At 47.2% G+C, this 19,916-nt stretch overlaps 1 protein-coding gene across 1 annotated transcript in view; it reads left to right on the forward strand.

Moving 5' to 3' along the window:
• Positions 1-19,916, forward strand: part of Fanca (FA complementation group A) — a 55,978-nt gene that overhangs the window by 29,373 nt on the left and 6,689 nt on the right. Inside the window, exons 22-31 of the mRNA XM_041649572.1 lie at positions 2,827-2,940; positions 4,336-4,472; positions 5,176-5,246; positions 5,468-5,564; positions 5,680-5,867; positions 7,676-7,772; positions 9,988-10,164; positions 12,187-12,260; positions 14,441-14,569; positions 17,297-17,381. Of these exons, the coding sequence (XP_041505506.1) occupies positions 2,827-2,940; positions 4,336-4,472; positions 5,176-5,246; positions 5,468-5,564; positions 5,680-5,867; positions 7,676-7,772; positions 9,988-10,164; positions 12,187-12,260; positions 14,441-14,569; positions 17,297-17,381 (1,169 nt within the window). The remainder of the gene's footprint in view (positions 1-2,826; positions 2,941-4,335; positions 4,473-5,175; positions 5,247-5,467; positions 5,565-5,679; positions 5,868-7,675; positions 7,773-9,987; positions 10,165-12,186; positions 12,261-14,440; positions 14,570-17,296; positions 17,382-19,916) is intronic.

Consider the following 19,916-nt stretch of genomic DNA (forward strand, 5'->3'; position numbering starts at 1 on the left):
GTGTGTCTAGGGGGTGCAGCTGGCCTGCCCTGGGTGCACTTCTGCTTTTACTTTTAAGGAACCCATGCGGATTTCACATTTCCACTAACAGTGAATAAGGGTTCCTTTCTTTTTGTTGTTTATTTATTTATTTATTTTTATTTTTTGGTCTGTGTAGCCCTGGCTGTCCTGGAACTCGTTTTGTAGACCAGGCAGGCCTCAAACTCACAGAGATCCGCCTGCCTCTGCCTCCTGAGTGCTGGGATTAAAGGCATGCGCCACCACTGCCTGGCCATTGTTTATTTTTTTTCACAATAGCCTTCTAAAAAAGTTTATCCTATTTTATGTGCATGGATATTTTGCCTACATGTATGGATGTACACAACGCGTGCCTGGTGCCTGCCAAATCTTCCTGGAACTGGAGTTACAGATGGTTGTGAGCCTCCTTGTGGATGCTAGGAACTGAATCCAGGTCCTCTGCAACAGCAGCCAGTGCTCTTAACTGCTGAGCCATCTCTCCGGCACAGCAATTGCTGTTTTGACTAGGGTGATATGGAATCTTGGAGTCGTTTTGTTTTTTCATTTCTGTGTTGAATAAAGGTAGTGAACAGGTTTTCCTGTGTTTATTGACTGTGTACTTTTTTATTTTTTATGATGGGTTTTTTGAGGGGAGAGGGTGTTTCTGAGACAGGCTCCTTGTATGTCGTTGGCTGGCCTGGAACCTACCTTGCCAACCAGTCTAACCTCAAACTTATCCTGCCTCTGCCTCCTCACTGTCCCCCCTCCCCGATTGTTAGGATTACAGGCATGCACTACCACACCTAGCATAAATTTGTTTTTATTTTTTATATTTTATAGTGCATATCAGTTATTCGGAGTGATGGATTTCACTATACCATTTGCATATTTGTGTTTCTCTTTAGCTCTTTCTGGTTCTTTTGCCCATTTCTTGACTGGATTGTTTTCTTTTGGTGTGTAATTGAGTTCTCCATAGATTCTGGATATTACTCCTCAATAACATGAATAACTGGCAGAGACTTTTCTCCCATTCTGCAGCCTGTTGGCTTTGCTCTGCCAAAGTTTTTTAATTTGATACAATCCTATTTGTTGGTTCTTGCTATTAATTCCCGAGATTTCCTATGCAGAAAGTTGCCTGTGCCTGTCTTCCTGCGTGTTTCAGGTCTTACGGTAAGGGCTTTAGTCCATCGTTAATTAATCTAATTGATCTGTACATGATGAGAGGAATGGTGTTCTTAAAACTTTCTGTCTTCTACTTACGGCTATCTTTTCTCCAGTTTATGCTTCTGACGCCTTTTACAAGAGTTAGGTGGCCACAATTCATGATTTGTTTATTGTTTTTATCTTTTTCCTGAGTCAACTCTCTTCCATTGGTTACATGTCCTTGTCCTAGCACCATGCTGGCTTTGCTACTATGGCTCCAGCATCATTTGAGCAGATATTATGATACTCCTGTGCTGTTGTCTTTGCTCGGATTCCTTTGGTTGTCCTGAGACTGTCATGGAGGTGCCATGGAGGCTGTGAAAGTGTGGCCTGTGTGCACCACAGCGCGTGTGTGGAGGTCAGACACAACTGGTCGGGGCTGGTTCTCTCCTACTGTTTGGATTCTGGGACTCCAACTTAGATTTTCAAGCTTGACCACAGGCCCGTTCCCCTCTGAGTCAACTTACTAATTCTTGTTTTTCTTTCAAAATATGTGGTATATCTTCCTTGATAGAATTAAAATGGTGTGCATTAGGAGTTTTAATCCAGTGCCTTTTGCAAATAAATGATCTCATTAAGTCTCCTTGCAATGAACTAAAGGCTAGAAACTCTCTCCAATGCTTTAACGCCCTGTTATGAAGAGAGTATAGCCTTGTTACTTAAGTTTGGAAAATTGGGATTGGAGAGATGGCTTAGTGGTTAAGAGCACTAGCTGCCCGCCTTTCCAGAGATCCCGAGTTCAGTTCTCAGTAACCACATAGCAGCTCACAACTGTCTGTGACTCCAGTTCCAGGGGATCTGACACTTTCACACCATGCACATAAAGAATAAATTTAAACAAATTATTTAAAAAGAAGGAAAATTTTGGGAAATTGAATAAATTGCTATGCATCTGTGATTCTGAACCTGTCCCCAACCGTCACCCAGGCTGTGTTGCTGTTCCTTCATTATATATATTTTTTCACACTTAGATATCACTTTGTAAAATTTTTTTATTATTTTATTTTTTGTGTATAGATGTATTTGGTGCCCTCAGAAGCCAGAAGAGGGCATCAGATTCCCATAGACTGGAGCTGCACATGGTTGTGAGCCACAGGGAGGTGGCTGGAACTCAAGCTTGGTTCCTCTGGAAGAGCAGGCAGTGCTCTTAATCCCTGAGCCATCTCTAGGCTTTCTCTCTCTCTCTCTCTCTCTCTCTCTTTTTTCTTAAACTTGTTTATGATTTTTTTTAAATGTATGTTATGCTGGGCCAGGCACTCCTTTAATACCAACTCTCAGGAGGCAGAGACAGGAGGATCTCTGTGAGTCTGAGACCAGCCTGGTCTACGGAGAGAGTTTAAGGACAGGCTCAAAAGCTACACAGAGAAACCCTGTCTCAAAAAAAAAAAAAAAAAAAAGGAAAGAAAAAAAAGGAAAAAGAGTAACAAAAAGTATGTTGCCAGAAATCACACCCTGTGCCGTTTTGCTTTTGATCTTCTATGTAGTAGCCAGCACCAGAGAGAAAGCATCCCAGAGACTGAGTGCATGTCAGCATTTCCCAAGTGTGTGCGGTTTTTCTGTTTATAAACAATCCCAGTGAATGTGATTACCATTTGACCTAATTTTTAATGTCCTTCCCTGGTTCAGATGCCACCCCAGGAAAAAGGCCCGAGCCTGACCAAGCTGAACAGCCCCTGGGCCTGCTCACGGCAGCACTTGAAGAGCTCAGAGCTTTAATGACAGACCCCACCCAATACGATGGTAAGAAGGGATGGGCTGTGTGCGGTGGAGTGTTTGGGCTCTGTGTGCATGCATGTAGCCATGGTGACGGGGGCTGGCCTGTCATTTGCCAGATGAACCTGCCCACAGACTAGAGGATTCAGATGATGGGGACAGCCTCACTGTCCTGTCACACCCCCTGGACAGGGGGTGGCTCATCTTTTTTTGTACCCCAATAAGACAGACGATCAGGAGGAAGGAAACTGAAGTTCCTAAGCACAGATTCTTACTGACTGTCTACGTGTACAACATCAAGCACCTGGAGTTCTCCCTGTCTTCTGCTCCTGAGCATTTTGTGAAACACTGAGTTCAGAGTGTCCATCTGTGGCCATCAGAGCCCTGACTTGTACAGCAGTCCTTGTCAGCAGTGATGAACTTGCAGTGCTTCCAGGTGTTGTTTAATGGATGGACGTTTTCAAGCAGATTCCCCACAGTTTGTACTGTGTGTGCTAGTCTCCTTTCTGTTGCTGTTAAAAACAAAACAAAGCTGACATTGGTGCTGTACACCTTTAATCCCAGCACTCGGGAGGCAGAGGCAGGCGGATCTCTGTGGGTTCAAGGCCAGCCTGGTCTACAAGAGCTAGTTCCAGGACAGGCTCCAAAACCACAGAGAAACCCTGTCTCGAAAAACCAAAAAAAAGTAATTGGGAAAAAAAACTCAACCTGAATCCTTCATTGTGTGACGACCCACATCCAAACCCAAAATCTATTTTTATGCATAATAGATTTGACTTTACTGTGCATTGGTTTTTGTAGAAGCTAAGACCGCCTCACAAAGAGGCATTAGCCAACTTGTGCGTTGCCGCAGCTCTGCCAAGGCTGTGGATTCTTGACACAGCTGTTCAGGCCAGGTGTCAAAGCACAACTTCCCAGGCTGCTCGTGTAAAACATGGTGCCGTGTATGGCTTTGTGTGTGCATATGCACATTGGCACCTTCCCTTGCTCATGCTGGCCTGAATCTCAGAGCTCAAATGGTCTTCCTGCCTCAGACTCCCAAGAGCTAGAGTTTCTAGGCATTCACCACTACATCAGCTCAGACTGGACCATTTGTGGAGCAGGAGGAAGAGTTCCAGGGCTTCAGTCAAGGACAAATGGGTGTTAGGTCAGCTCTGACAAAGCAACAGAGGCTTGCATGCTTGAGTGAGTCACTGAGGCCTTTGCAGTGACTCTAGGTGTCTTTGGCCTGTGAGACTTAGACAGGTAGAAGCGTCACACCTTAGAGAGGCAATGGCTACTGCAGTGTGGCCATTCCTCCTTCCGTTCTGAGGTGGCTCCACAGGGTGTATCTACCTAGCATCCTTCAAGGCCCTGCCAGCCCTTCTTCATGTTGTTTCTTCCCAGCCTTGCTCCTGATGGAACTGGCTTCTCTCTTTGCAGTTATGTCTGCTCAGGTGGCTGTGATTTCTGAAAGACTAAGTGCCGCTTTGGGTCACAATAGCGATGACAGCAGCCTCCGGAGATCGAAGATTCAGCTCAACGTGCTTAACCCCACACTCCAGAGACAGGACCAGGCGGTATGTCTGTGAGGCCTTAGGACCCTGCCACGGCCCCGCCCCTTAGATTATATAAAAGGCATGCAGTCGGAGTTGAGCACACAGTCACTGGCTTTGCCACAGTTGATCAGCCCCCCTTACTCCCTCGCCTGCCTGTTTGTGGCTAAAGATGTTCTTTCTTTTTTAGAAGTTTTTTTGAGACAGGGTCTCATGTAGCCCAGTTGGCCTTAATCTTACTTTGTTGCTGAGGCTGGACTTGAATTCTGATCTCCCTGTCTCCACATCCCCAGTGAGGGGATAACAGGCTTGTTCCACCAGCTTGCCTTTTTATTTTAAAGAAGCTCATGTGGCAAAGGCTAGTTTTACTCCCACAGGCCATAATATTTACTCTTTTGCCCTTTACAATCAAGGCTTACCTATCGTCGCACTAGGCGCTTTCCAGTTTCCAGCTGTACGCTCCACTTATTCTGCTTCAGTCCCATGATTTGGTGCCAACTTGCCCTTGTAGCTTCCTTTCTCAACACAAGCCCGACAGCCTGAATTTGGTCCCCGGTTCCCATGACACGGTAGCGGAGAGCTTACCCCCAAGAGTTGTCCTTTGGCCTCCGTGCACACATAGTCACAACACAAAATAAGTGAAAAATTTGGTGCTGCTATACAGGCAAGCTTCCTGTCAGTCTAGGCGGAGGAGGCCAGAGCCTCACAGTGCTGTGTCCCTTCCTAGGTTGTGGATCTCCTGCTCACAGCCTTCTGTCAGAACCTAATGGCAGCCTCTAGCTTTGTGCCCCCGGAGAGGTAAGGGTGCTGAGACCGAGCAGGACAAGCTCCGTTCCAAGAGTGGATGGCTAGGCTGAGCTGTGTCGGGTAGGGACTGCATTGAAGACCGATGGTCTGTCTTACATAAAGGTCACTGTTTGGGAGAACCCTGGCCCTTTCCTAGGCCTCCATGCCTAGACCGGGCGTGGAAGGAATGTACAGGGCTGTGACCAGACAGTGACTTGTTCTCTGTCTTGTAGGCAGAGCCCCTGGGCTGTCCTTTTCGTGAGGATCCTTTGTGGACATGTGATCTTCCCTGCAGTGCTCAGTCGGCTCTGCCAGCTGCTCTACCACCAGGTAGGCACCCGCATCCTGCAGGCCACTTCTCAAGCTGCTGTGATCCTTGCCTCTCAGTGAATTTTGAGCCTCCTAGCAAGGGAACAGACTATCGTTAACTTTTTCCCTATTTCAGGGCCCAAGCCTGGGTGCCCCTCATGTCCTAGGGTTGGCTGCCCTTGCCGTCCATCTGGGTGAGTCCAAGTCCATGCTTCCAGAGGTGGATCCAGGTGTTCTTGCTCCTGCTGGCAGCCTTTGTGTCCCTGAGTTTTTGAACAGCCTCCTCACCTGCTGCACAAGGGAATCTCTGCTCTTCTGCATGAAGTAAGCCGTTCCTGGGTTTCTCAGCAATTGTTTTCCCCTCTTGAAAAGTTTCAAATATTCAGCAAATAAAATTATGAGAGACCATGTGGCTGGAGATGGCCCAGTGGTTAAGAACGTTGACTGCTCTTCTGGCAGACCCAGATTTAGTCCAGCACCCACATGGCATCACAGTCTTTGCCAACTCCAATTCTAGACTCTGACTCCCTCTTCTGGCCTCTGTGGGCATTGCACATGCGTAGTGCACAGCCATCTTTGCAAACAAACCATTGACACACATAAAAGAAAAATAAAATTACCAAAAATTTAAAAAAAATTATGAGAGACCGGGGATGGGGCGTAGTCAGTGATAGAGACTAGTCCCTAATGCCAAAACTAGTCACCCACAAGTTATCCTATAATATTCTAGGTTTTTGTTTTACTTAGTAGGTATTTATGCTTGTTTGTGCTCTAGGGCACTGCTGAAGTCGGAAGTTGTTACTAGTATTAGCACTCCCGTAACCGTCTAACCGTCTTTCCACATGGCTACGCTGTCGTTGGCAGAGGATACCCTTGTCTCCTAAGGTGGAGGCTGTTTGGCTGTCTTGGGAAAGTGTGTGTGTGTGTGTGCTTTGAAGGATGAAAATGTATAAAATGGTAACCTCTCTAAACCAATGAATTCTTTGGGAAAAATCCCCACCACCGTGGAACCATTCAGCGTGGTAACTCTGCCTCCTCCCACACAAATTAACACAAGTCAAATATCTAGAAAATTTAGATAAGTAACTTATACTTGATGAATAAGGTTTATTTGATAATCAAGATTTATAAATTCCAAGGCTGGAGAGATGACTCTACGGTTGAGAACACTGGCTGCCCTAACAGAGGACCTGAGTTCAATTCCCAGCACCCACATGGCAGCTCACATGTGTCTGTAACTTCAGTTCCAGGGGATCCGACACCCTCACACAGACATGTGTGCAAGCAAAATACCAATACACATGAAATAAAATGAAATAACTTAAATATTTATTTATTATGTATACAGTGTTCTGCCTGCACTTATCCCTGCAGGCCAGAAGAGGGCACCAGACCCCATTACAGATGGTTATGAGCCACCATGTGGTTGTCGGGAATTGAACTCAGGACCTTTGGAAGAACAGGCAATGCTCTTAACCACTGAGCCATCTCTCCAGCCCCCAAAATGAAATAACTTAATTCTAAAAAGATTGATAAATTCCTAAGGTTCATAGTACTATTGTCTGGCTTGGTCTTTGCTCACTTTTAAGCTCTAGCTGTTTGTATAAACTAAGGCAACAAGAAACCGCCATATCCTAGAGTTGTCTGATCCCCCAAGAAAGTCCTTTTCCCAAGGTCAGGTCCTCTGTTCCACGTCGTCTTTGCTTCTGCACGCAGTGTTGTAACCGGCCACGTCTCCTGGTGGCCAGAGTCACGTGTGAGGCAGAGGCTGTACTCACACACAGTGGGGCGTGTTCCTTCTGTAGTTCATGAGCTTCTTTCACAGGATAACACCCGTGACGCTCCCCTGAGCTAGAGGTGCCTGCGCCAGAGCCGGGCAGTGTGTGCGTCGTTCCTCCTGTGTCTTGGTATGGCTCTTCACACAGATGCAGTGGCCACGTCCTTGCTTACGTGCTGTGTCTGTCATTTCTCTGCCTTCATTGTGGATGTGAGCTTTTGGAGGCAGCATCTCCCCTCTCAGGAGACACTGAGCCTGAAACCCCGGTGGTCCACCCATTCTTGAAAGGAAGAGTGTTGCTCAGGTCATATAGTTTAGAACACACTGAAGTCAGTTTCCTTTTCCTTCTTTGCAGATTCTGTACAGCAGCGATTTCTTACTGTTTGTGCAAGTTCTCGACACAGCCCCATGCTGCCCTGCAGAACTGTTTATCTCCAGGCCTGATCAAAAGGGTATGTGTTTCAGATTCCTGCTTTTTGATCTGAGGATTTCTGGCTTCTGCAGCTCCCTTGTGTTTATCTCGGAACATGGGTGCTGATGTACCAGGCTGTCTCTGGGGCAACCTGGCTGTCTGCTTGGTAGGGGGCTTTCCATGCTGAATACTGCTATTGCATCTCTTTCTGCGAGAAGTTGGGGCTGAGATGACAGCTATTAAGTACATGCTACTACTCCTTTGAATAGGTAGTGATGTTTATACCACAGGTAAGTTAAAGGATAAGAATTTTTTTTTTAAATAAAAAAAAAAGTTTTTTCCTGAGCCACAGTTATCCCTCTGTATGGTTTTGTTTTGTGAGATTTGTTAGGCTGGCTGGTTGGGGTTTTGTTTTGTTTTTTTTTAGTTCTGGGATCAAACTTAGGGTCTCACATGTACTAAGCAAGTGCCCTACCTCCTAGAATTTTGATGAGCACATCTTGTATATGAACTATTAGATCTTGACTGTAGACTTCATATTAAAATGAAAGAGGAAACATCATTGAGATGTTGAAGCAGGAGGATTTATGAAAGGCTTTTTTTGTTGTTCATTTGTTGTCAAGATTTACTTTTAATCGTGTGAGGGTGGGGAGTACAGGTTGGGCCAGAAGAGGCTTCAGAATTTCCTTACAGGCAGTTGTGAGGCACCCAACATGGGGGCTAGGAGTTGTACCCTGGTTCTTAGGATAGTGCAGAAATAGCCGTGCATAGTGGCGCACGCCTTTAATCCCAGCACTCGGGAGGCGGAGGCAGGTGGAGCTCTTGAATTTGAGGACAATCTGTGTACAGAGTGAGTTCCAGGACAGCCAGGGCTACACAGAGAAACCCTGTTCCCAAAAAAACAAAGAAAAATACAGCAGCGAGCAACCTTAACCACTAAGCCATCCCTCCAGCCACAGATTGTGAGTGTGAGGCCAACCTCAGTAATGTAGAGAAATCTGGTCTCAAAAAAAATAGTAAAATAAAATAAAAAAGGCAGGGCAGGGCGGGCAAGCTAATGACTCAGTGCGTTAAGATACTTGCTGCCAAGTGTGGAGAACTGAGTCCAGTCCCTGAAACCTGTATGTTGGAAGGAGAAAACCAACTCTGACCTGCACACATGCCTTCTTCCACACATACACAAGATAAATAAATGTATGTGTGTATATATAAATGGGGGTCGGAAAGATAGCACTTGCCGCTCCACCATAAGGACTGGCGGTTGGATTCTAGCACCTACAAATGCCTTCTGTAACTCCAATTCCAAGGAATCCAAGGTACCCTTCTGGCCTCAGTGGGCACTTGTGCAAACACACACACACAATAATAATGAAATCTTAAGAAATAGGGCTGGTGGTGTAGTTCAGGTAGTCGAGTACTTGCCTAACAAAAAACCCTAAGTTTGATTCCCAGCACCATATAAAGCCCGATGTGACATACCCTGTAATCCCGACACTCGGGAATTGAAGATCAAAAGGAGTTGAGGATCAAAAATTCAGGGTCCTTCTTGGCTATGTAGTAGGGTTGAAGCTAACCAGGACTTCATGAGACCCAGTCTCTAAATAAAATAGTAAAAAGTCATCAGGGAAGCTTTTGAAAAGTCTATACTTATAGGCCCTACCCAGATAAAATCAGAACTGACGCATCCATGTAATCTAGACTACATTCATGCTTTGAGGACCCTCATTCTAGGGCCTGTCTGTAGATTTGGAGGCCCAGAATGTTCTTGGGCAAAGGCTAGGCACTTGAATAGCCAAGTTCTTGTTAAATAGGGGCTGAGAATCCTATCTGTAGCCCTCATAGACAAGAAATGCAGGTAATGTGTCACTGGTGAGACATTTCTCTGGTCCAGTTGGTGTGGTTTTAAATGAATACACTAGTACTGGCTACACTAGGGGCGCCAGGCCTCTCGCTGCTGGAGGGCAGCCCCTGGAGGGCAGCACACAGATCCAGCACTCTTTGGGCATGTGGTCTAGGTAGGTATACCCAAGAGCCTCTCCTCTCAACAAAACACCCATCCCAGATTTCACCAGAAAGGCCAGGGCTTAGGAAGCCCCCAAGCTTTGCCTCCCCATGTCCTCCCCGGTCACTGAAATGCTGGTATGTCAGGACTGGCTCGGGTCCCCTAGGGGATGACAGACAGGTCTCCTGGCGGGTTCTCTGGGTGTGTCCTTGTGATTGCGTCCTCACTGTGCGCTTGTCCCTGTCTGTTTCAGTTTCAGTTCATTATGTTAAGAGTGTTCTCAGAGGCCAGAACACCTTGTCCTCCGGAGCACACAGAGTCCCTCTCCTGGAGACCCTCCAACCTTCCTCCTGCAGACTGGCAGAGTGCCGCCCTCTCTCTGTGGAGATGGAGCAGCTTCCAAGAGCTCTTGAAGGAGAAGGAATTTTATGTAGGTCTCCATGTCTTACACCATGTCACATGTCCTGGCTGCATCTATGTGCGCGTGCGTGTGTGAGTGTGCGCTGGGGTTGAGGGAGTGGAAGAAACCTGTGTCTCTGGGCATGTGTGTAAGAGGGTTCTATGTCTCCTGAGAGGCCAGAGCAGTACTTGGTTGACTTGAAACCTTCACTGCAGTGACTGAAGCTGTAAAAGACATTCTAGAAAGACCTTGCTGTGCTTGGTTTCTCCTGGCAGGCACTGTGCACAGCAGTTCTGTGGGGCCTTGGTGTCTCCATGCCGCCTTTACTTCTCACCCATCCACTGGAACCTGGCACGATTCACATGGACAGACCATGTCTTTTCTTTCCTAATGGGTTTGCCTAGTTTAGGGAAACTGTTTTATCACAGTTTTGTGGTGGCGCTGTGACCAGTGTGGGGACAGGTGAGCAGCAGGTAGCCAGGAGCCCACTAGTGACTTGGGAACATGTCATCAGCTCTTCAGAGGCCCCTGTCATATCTTTTTTTTTTTTTTTTTTTTTTTTTTTGGTTTTTTTCGAGATAGGGTTTCTCTGTGGCTTTGGAGCCTGTCCTGGAACTAGCTCTATAGACCAGGCTGGTCTCGAACTCACAGAGATCCGCCTACCTCTGCCTCCCGAGTGCTGGGATTAAAGGCGTGCGCCACCATCGCCCGGCCCCCTGTCATATCTTAGGACATTTGCAGTCTTGCTTCCTGGTTTGAACTTTGTCAAAGTGGGAATGTGTGGAAGGATGGTCTGTCGTGTGGGTTTTTTATGCAAAGTGAGATTTTGAGATTAGGGCACACTGATATGTGAGAGTGCTCCAAGAATTTTCATACGAAAAAAATATGAGATGCCATGGATACAGAGAGACCCTGTCTGGGGGGTGGAAGATGCCATGGATACAGAGAAACCCTGTCTGGGGGGTGGAAGATGCCATGGATACAGAGAGACCCTGTCTGGGGGGTGGAAGATGCCATGGATACAGAGAAACCCTGTCTGGGGGGTGGAAGATGCCATGGATACAGAGAGACCCTGTCTGGGGGGTGGAAGATGCCATGGATACAGAGAAACCCTGTCTGGGGGGTGGAAGATGCCATGGATACAGAGAGACCCTGTCTGGGGGGTGGAAGATGCCATGGATACAGAGAGACCCTGTCTGGGGGGTGGAAGATGCCATGGATACAGAGAAACCCTGTCTGGGGGGTGGAAGATGCCATGGATACAGAGAGACCCTGTCTGGGGGGTGGAAGATGCCATGGATACAGAGAGACCCTGTCTGGGGGGTGGAAGATGCCATGGATACAGAGAAACCCTGTCTGGGGGTGTGGAAGATGCCATGGATACAGAGAGACCCTGTCTGGGGGTGTGGAAGATGCCATGGATATTTGAAGCAGATTGGTACATCAAGGTTTGACAAGGGGAGGGGAACTGTTTTGTTTTGTTTTGTTTTGTCTTGTTTTTGGCAGGGTCTCATGTAGCCCTGGCTGGTCTAGAACATGTAATAGACCTATGTAGTAGTAGACCAGCCTGGCCTCAAGCTCACAGAAATCCACCTGCCTCTGTCTTGAGTGCTGAGATTAAATGCCCAGTTTATACCAAGGTTTGTTCCCCCAACTCCTGGCCTATAAAATAATTTCTGTTTTTACACATAATAATTTAGCCAGGAACAGGTTAATTGATTAAAAGTAGGTAGTATGCCAGTTAGAAAACCCATGCGTGTAATCTCAGCACTTGGGGAATTGAAGCAGGAGGATGGCCACAAGTCTGTGGCCACCCGTAGTAAATTCTAGACCTGCCCTAGGTATGGAGTAAGACCCCGTCTCAAACAGAGCCGTGCTGGTTTCAGTAGCTTAGTTTCCTGCTCAGTTTATACGCAGTGTGTTCCCACGGTGCATCGCTGCCATCTCCGTGCATCACGGAGCACAGGTCTGGTTCTGAGCTAACATGACAAAGGCTTATAAAGCAGTGTGAGCTTTGTCTTTCGTCCTCCCTGCTCTGAACGTTCCTCTCAGTTGACTTACAGGGACTGGGTGCAGCTGGAATTGGAAATCCAACCTGAAGTTGATATTCTCTCGGACACAGAAAGGTAAGAGCTCAGGGCAGCTGGCGCCTGAAACGTCGTCACCGTCTGGCTCATACAGCCATCTTAAGTGTGATGTTCGAGTTAACTGGGGCATGTTGGGGCACAGCTTTAGTCAGTTATTTCTGAGTTTCTACCACATGCCAGACATTTCTAGAATGTCCCAGAGCCTGGGGTTACAAAGTGACAGGCATGTCTGTCTATAAAGCACCTTTGTACAGATGAGAGACAAGGTATCTGCGGGGATCCTACACCCACCAGGGCCCATGCTGAGAAAGTATGTATATTCTGTGTGCTTTGGTAAAACCACAGGTAGACAGATGCACACAATGAACAGTCTGAGGCTACAAGAGAGCCCCTGTAAGAGCAAGCAACCATACTGGGACAGTAGAGCAGGCTGCTTGTTGTGAGTCAAGAGGGGTAGACGGGAGAGCATGCTCCAAAGAGAGCCTTGAGATGAGCACCGAAAACTGAACACATCATGATTGGGCTTTTTGTTTATTTGAGGCCTCATATAATCTCACTTTTTTTTTTTTCGAGACAGGGTTTCTCTGTGGTTTTGGAGCCTGTCCTGGAACTAGCTCTTGTAGACCAGGCTGGCCTTGAACCCACAGAGATCCGCCTGCCTCTGCCTCCCGAGTGCTGGGATTAAAATAATCTCACTTTTTAAAAAAATGACTTATTTATGTTTATGGGTGTACATGAATGTGCCTGGTGTCTGCCGAGGCCAGAAGAAGGTGGCAGATTCTTTGGAACTGAAATTCCAGGTTAGCTGCTGTGTGCCATGTCAGCACCAGGAAAATAATCTGGGCCTTTGCAGGAGGAGCCAGTGCTCAACAGCTGAGCCATCGCACCAGCCTCTACGACTTCGCTTTTAGACGTGTTTTAGGGATCCTCCTCGAAACTGTATTGAGACGTGTTTTAGGGATCCTCCTCGAGACTGTATTTAGACATGTTTTAGGGATCCTCCTCGAGACTGTATTGAGACGTGTTTTAGGGATCCTCCTCGAGACTGTATTTAGACATGTTTTAGGGATCCTCCTCGAGACTGTATTGAGACGTGTTTTAGGGATCCTCCTCGAGACTGTATTGAGACGTGTTTTAGGGATCCTCCTCGAAACTGTATTGAGACGTGTTTTAGGGATCCTCCTCGAGACTGTATTTAGACGTGTTTTAGGGATCCTCCTCGAGACTGTATTGAGACGTGTTTTAGGGATCCTCCTCGAGACTGTATTGAGACGTGTTTTAGGGATCCTCCTCGAGACTGTATTGAGACGTGTTTTAGGGATCCTCCTCGAGACTGTATTGAGACGTGTTTTAGGGATCCTCGAGACTGTATTTAGACGTGTTTTAGGGATCCTCCTCCTCAGCTGCCCTTTGCACAGCTGGAGATTGGAGAGAGAAGCAATGGCCTCACACATGCAAGGCAAAACCTCCACTGGTAATCACTTCCTGCCGTCCTTCCTGCGTTAATCGCACACCGGACACTCAAGTAGATTCCGTGCGGATCTCACCCACATGGACAAAGTGCTGACCCTTCATCTTCCTCACCTGCTCTTTGTGGTGTGGGACACCTTATTGTATTTGGCTGTTTCCTCTTAGTGGACCACAGCCACCATGTCCTTGAGACCCTTCCCTTCAGCACAGGCAGTACCACTCTCTGGTCACCAACCTGCAGTCCACAGTCTGGATTCTCCGCTGTCTTCCCTGTTAGGCGGCCGTGGTTCTGACCACCAGATGACTCAGTCCACACTGGTGTAGCTGCCTGCTCCATTACTGGGTTCCTGCTTAGGCTGTGGTCATACCATTGCCCCTCAGAGTGGCTTTCCCCACAGCACCGGCCCCTTGCCTTGCAGACAGTGGTGCCTCACTGAGTTCTCAGGCTGCTGATGCTAGTACCACTTTACACAGTCACCAGAACTGGGTGCTCCTCTCTTTTAGAGGGGGGAGGATATTGACACAGTGTTTCTCTGTGTATAGTCCCAGCTGTACTCACTCTATAGACCAGGCTGACCTCAAACTCAGAGATCCTCCTGTTTCTGCTAGATTGCAGTCCCAAAGTGCTGGGATTAAAGTTGTGTGCTACCACGCCCAGCTTCTGTTCTTATGGATCCCACCTCAGGGTGTTAAGAACCCCTGGTTATAACATGTTCCTCAGAATTCACCTGGGTGTTCAACCATTACAGGCATGACTTCCACCAGTGGGCAATCTATGAACACTTCTTGCCAGCACCATCTGCTTTGGGAGGCTGTGATGGAGACCTGGAAGCGGCGTTCACAGTCCTTGTCAGTGAGCTGATGGACTTCTACCAAAGGTCAGCCACAAAGTCCTCAGAACCTCCTGCTCTGTGCGAGTAACAGCACAAATCGGTACAACTTGTATAAGCTCGCAGTGTGCAGTCTTCTGTGTGGTGTTCATACGTCAGCACCACAGCACAGATCATATAGACAGTGTGTCGTCTGCACGGTGTTCATGTGTCGTCTGCACGGTGTTCATGTCAGCACCACAGCACTGCAGGAAGTTCTTTGAGACACGGTCTCATTCAGTAGACAACAGACGTAGCACTCAATCCCACCTCAGCCTCCCGAGGCTTAGAGTGTTAGTTGTGTGAGGCACAGCCAAGTGAAGGGGAAATCATCCCCCTTGGCTCCTGAGAGCAGCCCTGCAGCAGACAGATGCTGTACCAGGCTTTCCAACCGTGGCAGCCACCAGTCTACCTCCCGCCTGTGGAACTGCCTGCTCTGGACATTTCATAGAAACACAATCATATGTGGTCTGTTCCTGATTTACTTCACTGAGCAAACGTTTTCTAGGTACATTCATGTAATAATATTTATTCCTTATGGCTGAACAATGCCATTGAACAATGTATATCATCTTTTCAATCCATTCTTCTATTGGTGGACATTTGGGTTGCTTCTTCTGTTTGGCTATTGTGAATAACATTGCTACTAACATTTGTCTATAGGTTTTTGTGCAGCCCTGAGCTATTGTCTTCTTGGGCATATGCATAGGAGTGGACTTGCGGGAAAATAAGTTTTTTTTCTTTGAAAATGTTTTCACAAACTGGTTCTGCCATTGTGTAGCTGCCTGCGGTAGAGAGGATGTGAAGCACCTGCTCCATCACCACACCGCTGCTTTCTGACGGCAGTGGTAGCCATGCTGAGCGTATGAAGGCTGTATCACTGTAGTTTTTATTTGAGCTTTTTGGGTTTTTTGTTTGGTTGGTTGGGTGTTTGTTTGTTTGTTTGTCTGTTTTTGATTTTTCGAGACAGGGTTTCTCCGTAGCTTTTGGTTCCTGTCCTGGAACTAGCTTTTGTAGACCAGGCTGGCCTCGAACTCACAGAGATCAGCCTGCCTCTGCCTCCCGAGTGCTGGGATTAAAGGTGTGCACCACCACGGCCCTGCTGCTTTTTGTTTTTTCATGTGATCATGAATCAATTAGAGAAATACTTATTAGAATCCTGCCCCTCCCCCACCTCAGCTATCTTTTGTGCCACCAGAGGTTAAACCCAGGGCCCCACACAGGCTAGGGAAGTGCCTTGCCTCTGAGTACACCCCAGTCCCTTTTAAACTGGACTATCATATCGAGCTGTAGTTCTTTATGTACCGTAGATGCTCAGCACACAGATGACTTGTTCGTGTTTTCTCATGACCCCTCAAGTCTTTTCCCCTCTTGATAGTGTTCACTAATACACAAAAGCAAATTTGATGAAGTCTGATTCATTTGTTTTATTTTTAGCTCTTACACTCAGGTTTTTACTTCATGAGTGGGGTGGGGTTGCCTTTCCTGGACATCTTTGTTGAGGAGACTGTACTTTCCCCATGAGATGCCCTTGGTGTCCTTGTCAAGGGTCAGCTAGCTGCTTCAAAAGACTTTATTTCTGGTCCCTGCTTCTGTCTGCTGTCTCAGTGTGCTGTTCTGTACTGAAGTCTTGAAATTTGGAAGTGTGAGTCTTCCAACATTGCTCTTTTTAAAGATTGCTTTGGCTATTCTGGGTCCTTTGTGATTTCATTTGAATTTTTGAATCAGTGTTTCGATTTTTACAAAACCATCTGGGATCCCGATAGGAACTGCGTTAGATCTCGCTACCAGCTTGGGTAATGATGCCATCGGACCAGTACTCTTTTTCCTGTCCTTGGTGACAGGATGACATTTCATTGGCTTAGGTTTTAACTTCTTTTAGCAGTATTTTAGGTTTTCATGGTACGTCTTATATTTGCTGAATCTATTACTAAGAATTTTATTTTTGTTTGTCTGTCTTGAGACAGGGTCTCACTCAGTAGCTCTGTCTGGCCTGGAACTTGGTATGTAGTCCAGGCTGATCTTGAACTCCCAGAGATCCACCTGCCTTGATAGCTTATTCTTTTCAATGTGGCTGTAAGTAGAATTACTGGATTTTTTAAGTTATTCACGGATAATGTATAAAAATATAACTGAGTTCTCCACATTGATTCAACAAACTCAACTATTTGCTGCAGAGATTCTTTTATTTTTGTTTTTTAGAGACAGGGTTTCTCTGTGTAACAGCCCTGGTTGTTCAGGAACTCACTCTTTAGACCAGACTGGCCTCAAACTCAGAGATCTGCCTCTCTCTGCCTCTTCTTTTTGTTTGTTTGTGTATGTGTCTGTGTGTGTGTTTCTGTAGACAGGATTTCTCTCTGTAACTTTGGAGCCTGTTCAGCCACTCTCTCTGCAGACCAGGTTGGCCTCAAACTCACAGAGATCCACCTGTCTCTGCCTCTGTGAGTACTGGAATTCTATGCATGTCCCTGCCATTCTTTGTACTTGCTATTTTTGACTGCTATTGCTTTGATTTTGTTGAGTTTTTGTGGATTGTTTCATGTTGTCAGTTATGTGCAGACACCCCAGTGTGGGGGCAGGATGGGGAATGAGCATCACAGTGAGGACCACCAGGCAGTCCTGAGCACAATGCGGTACCATCAGTTATGTATGGACGCCCCAGTGTGGGGGCAGGACGGGGAATGAGCATCACAGTGAGGACCGCCAGGCAGTCCTGAGCTTTTGTTTTGTTTTCAGTTCAAGGAGTTATAATCACTCACCGGACTCTGATTTGGTTCTTGGTGGCCGCACAGGAAATGAGGATATTCTTTCCAGGCTGCAGGTGAGTTAGAAGACAACAGGGCTCAGTGTGTTTGCTGCAGCAAACCTGTCCTCAGCTAAGGTAAGTATGACCAATTTGCATAATGGTGACTAACACAACAGGACAGAGTGGAAACTTGCATTATCCACACCATGGCTAAGACCTGAGCAACAGTGTACTCTGAATTTAGTCCACAGGTGAGCACCACAAAACCCAGGCACACAGCTGCCATGCCAAAACTGTTTCCAGGCTTTGGGACATACCAAATCCCAGGCACACAGCTGTGGTGCCAAAACTGTCTTCAGGCTTTGGCACATACCAACTTAGCAAAGCAGCTGTCGCTGCACAACCTTCTGCTTCTTCAGCGGAACCGCAGGCTCTGAGAAGTGACCCTAACAAGCTCCCATTTAGCCAAGGAAAAGAGCACATGGGGTTTCCGTGGGGTCCCAGGATGAGTGGGAGAATGCAGTTCCACACAGTGTGCCTCCCAGTTCTTGTCTGCCTCCAAATCCTGCAGATCTGACTGCCCTTGGGAGCTGTCTGAGTGACGGTTGCCATGGCTCTGAAGAAACACATGACCACAGCAACTCTTACAGAGGAAAGCATTTAATTGGGCTGGCTTACAGTTCAGAGGTTTAGTCCATTGTCATCATGGTAGAACATGGTGGCGTGCAAGCCAACATGGTGCTGGAGAAGGAGCTAAGAGTCCTGTATCTTTATCTGAAGGCAACAGGACACTGAATAGGAGAGAGACCTCAGAGCCCATTCCCACAGTGACACACTTCCTCCAACAAAGCCAATTCTACTCCTGCAAAGCCACAGCTCCTAATAGTGCCACTCCCTGTGATCTTGTGGGGACCGGTTCCATTCAGTACCACAGGAGCGCACATGCCAGTCCTCTGTTGCTGTGGCAATGACAACTGGGAGAATTAAAGGAACTAAGGCTTGCCTCCTGATTTCAGTCACTTGCCTTCACTGCCATGGTCCTGTAGCACATCAGCACGTCACATCAGGGAGGGTGCAGTAGACCAAAGCTGCTTACCTCGTAGCATCCAAGAAGCAGAGAGCAAGTGACTGGGTAGATTCTTCAGTCAGTTCCTAATGACCTATTTCCTCTAACCAGGCCCTACCTCCTACATGTTCGGCCACTTCCCTGTGGTCCACTTAGGTATGTCTCCAACAATGGATGGGGTCAGAGCCCTCCTGAGCCACTCACTTCTGAACACTGGCGCCTTGGGGTGTAGGGTGGGGCAAGCTGGCCTTTAGGGGACATTTCAGATCCAAACCATTCTTCAAGGGTCTGGATTCAGAAATGTGGGCCACTAAAGAGATCTGGAGGTGGTGAGTACCAAGGAAATCACTCGAAAGTAAGAACATCCTACAGAAGAAGAGATCCAAAGCACCAGGCGCTTCATCTTGACCGTTGTCCTCCCCATCCGTCTTTCCCAGAGATACCTAGCCTGGATGTGGTTTTCAGGGTCACACAACAGGTTGTAACAGGTGCCAAGCACATTATTTCTGCAAAGTAGACAGGATACACCTCCACACAAGCATCAGACATTACCTGGTGTCATGTGTTGGGTCTCTGCCCATTCCTCCCCAGCAACAGGGCCTCTTCCTTCACTCCTCAGGCCTACCTGGTTCCCTCTCACATTCCTCCTTAAAAGATAGTAACTGCTTACTCTGTCACCTTGTCTTCCCGGGAGAGTGACAAACAGCAGCCTTGGTAGCACACTGTGAAAGCATCCGGTAGTATAGCTGCAAGGCAGACAGTGTTGCCGATGGGAGTGCTCAGAGCCTGGATGCCGAGGATGAATGAGAGAGATCCAGTGAAACCAACGCTGTGGCTTAGGCTTCACATTGAGCTGGCTTCCAGGTTAGACAGGAAATCAGTCCTATTCCTGCATTTGCCATCTTGTTTTTAAAAGAATAAGTTATAAGATCCAAGTATAGGCCCAAAGTAGAGTTCACATTTATTTGGGGCACATGGATCATCCTTTGGTGCTTAAGAAAGTCACGTTTATTCTCTTGAAAAATATGTTTTTAAAGAAAAGTATTTGGAAATGTTTGAGAATACAGGGGCCTCAGCTATGACAGCAAAATGTTGGCCTGACACTAGCCTGGACTCTACACTGGGAGCAGACAGAAGTAGCCGTGCTGTGCTAGTAGGGTGGTAATGGACCACGAGAGACTGCTGACTCCAGCCTTAAAGAATGCATACAAAGGGCTGGGAGGGCAAAACAAATCCACCTTCAGCTCATCCTGCATGTACACAGCAGAGAGTAACGGAGGGCAGAGTGCCAGCCACAGGTAAATCTGTGTGAGGTGTGATTGGGATCCCTTGCACTCTATTTTGCAGTTTAAAAACTGCCTTGTTTCTGTAGTATGGGTCTTGAACGTAGAACCTTGTACACCCTAGGCAAGTACTCTCAGCCAGGCAGGCCCTGAATGTGTAGTCTTCTTGGCTTTGTCTCCCAGTTGTTGAGCTGCCACATCTGACCAAAAGTGGTCTCCACATGGGGAAGCTTGTGTTCTTGTCCCTCCTCACTCCCCATT

The sequence above is a fragment of the Microtus oregoni genome, unplaced genomic scaffold (assembly GCF_018167655.1).
Source record: "Microtus oregoni isolate MIOR12 unplaced genomic scaffold, Mior012 000004F_ref0000308, whole genome shotgun sequence".
NCBI lineage: Eukaryota > Metazoa > Chordata > Mammalia > Rodentia > Cricetidae > Microtus > Microtus oregoni.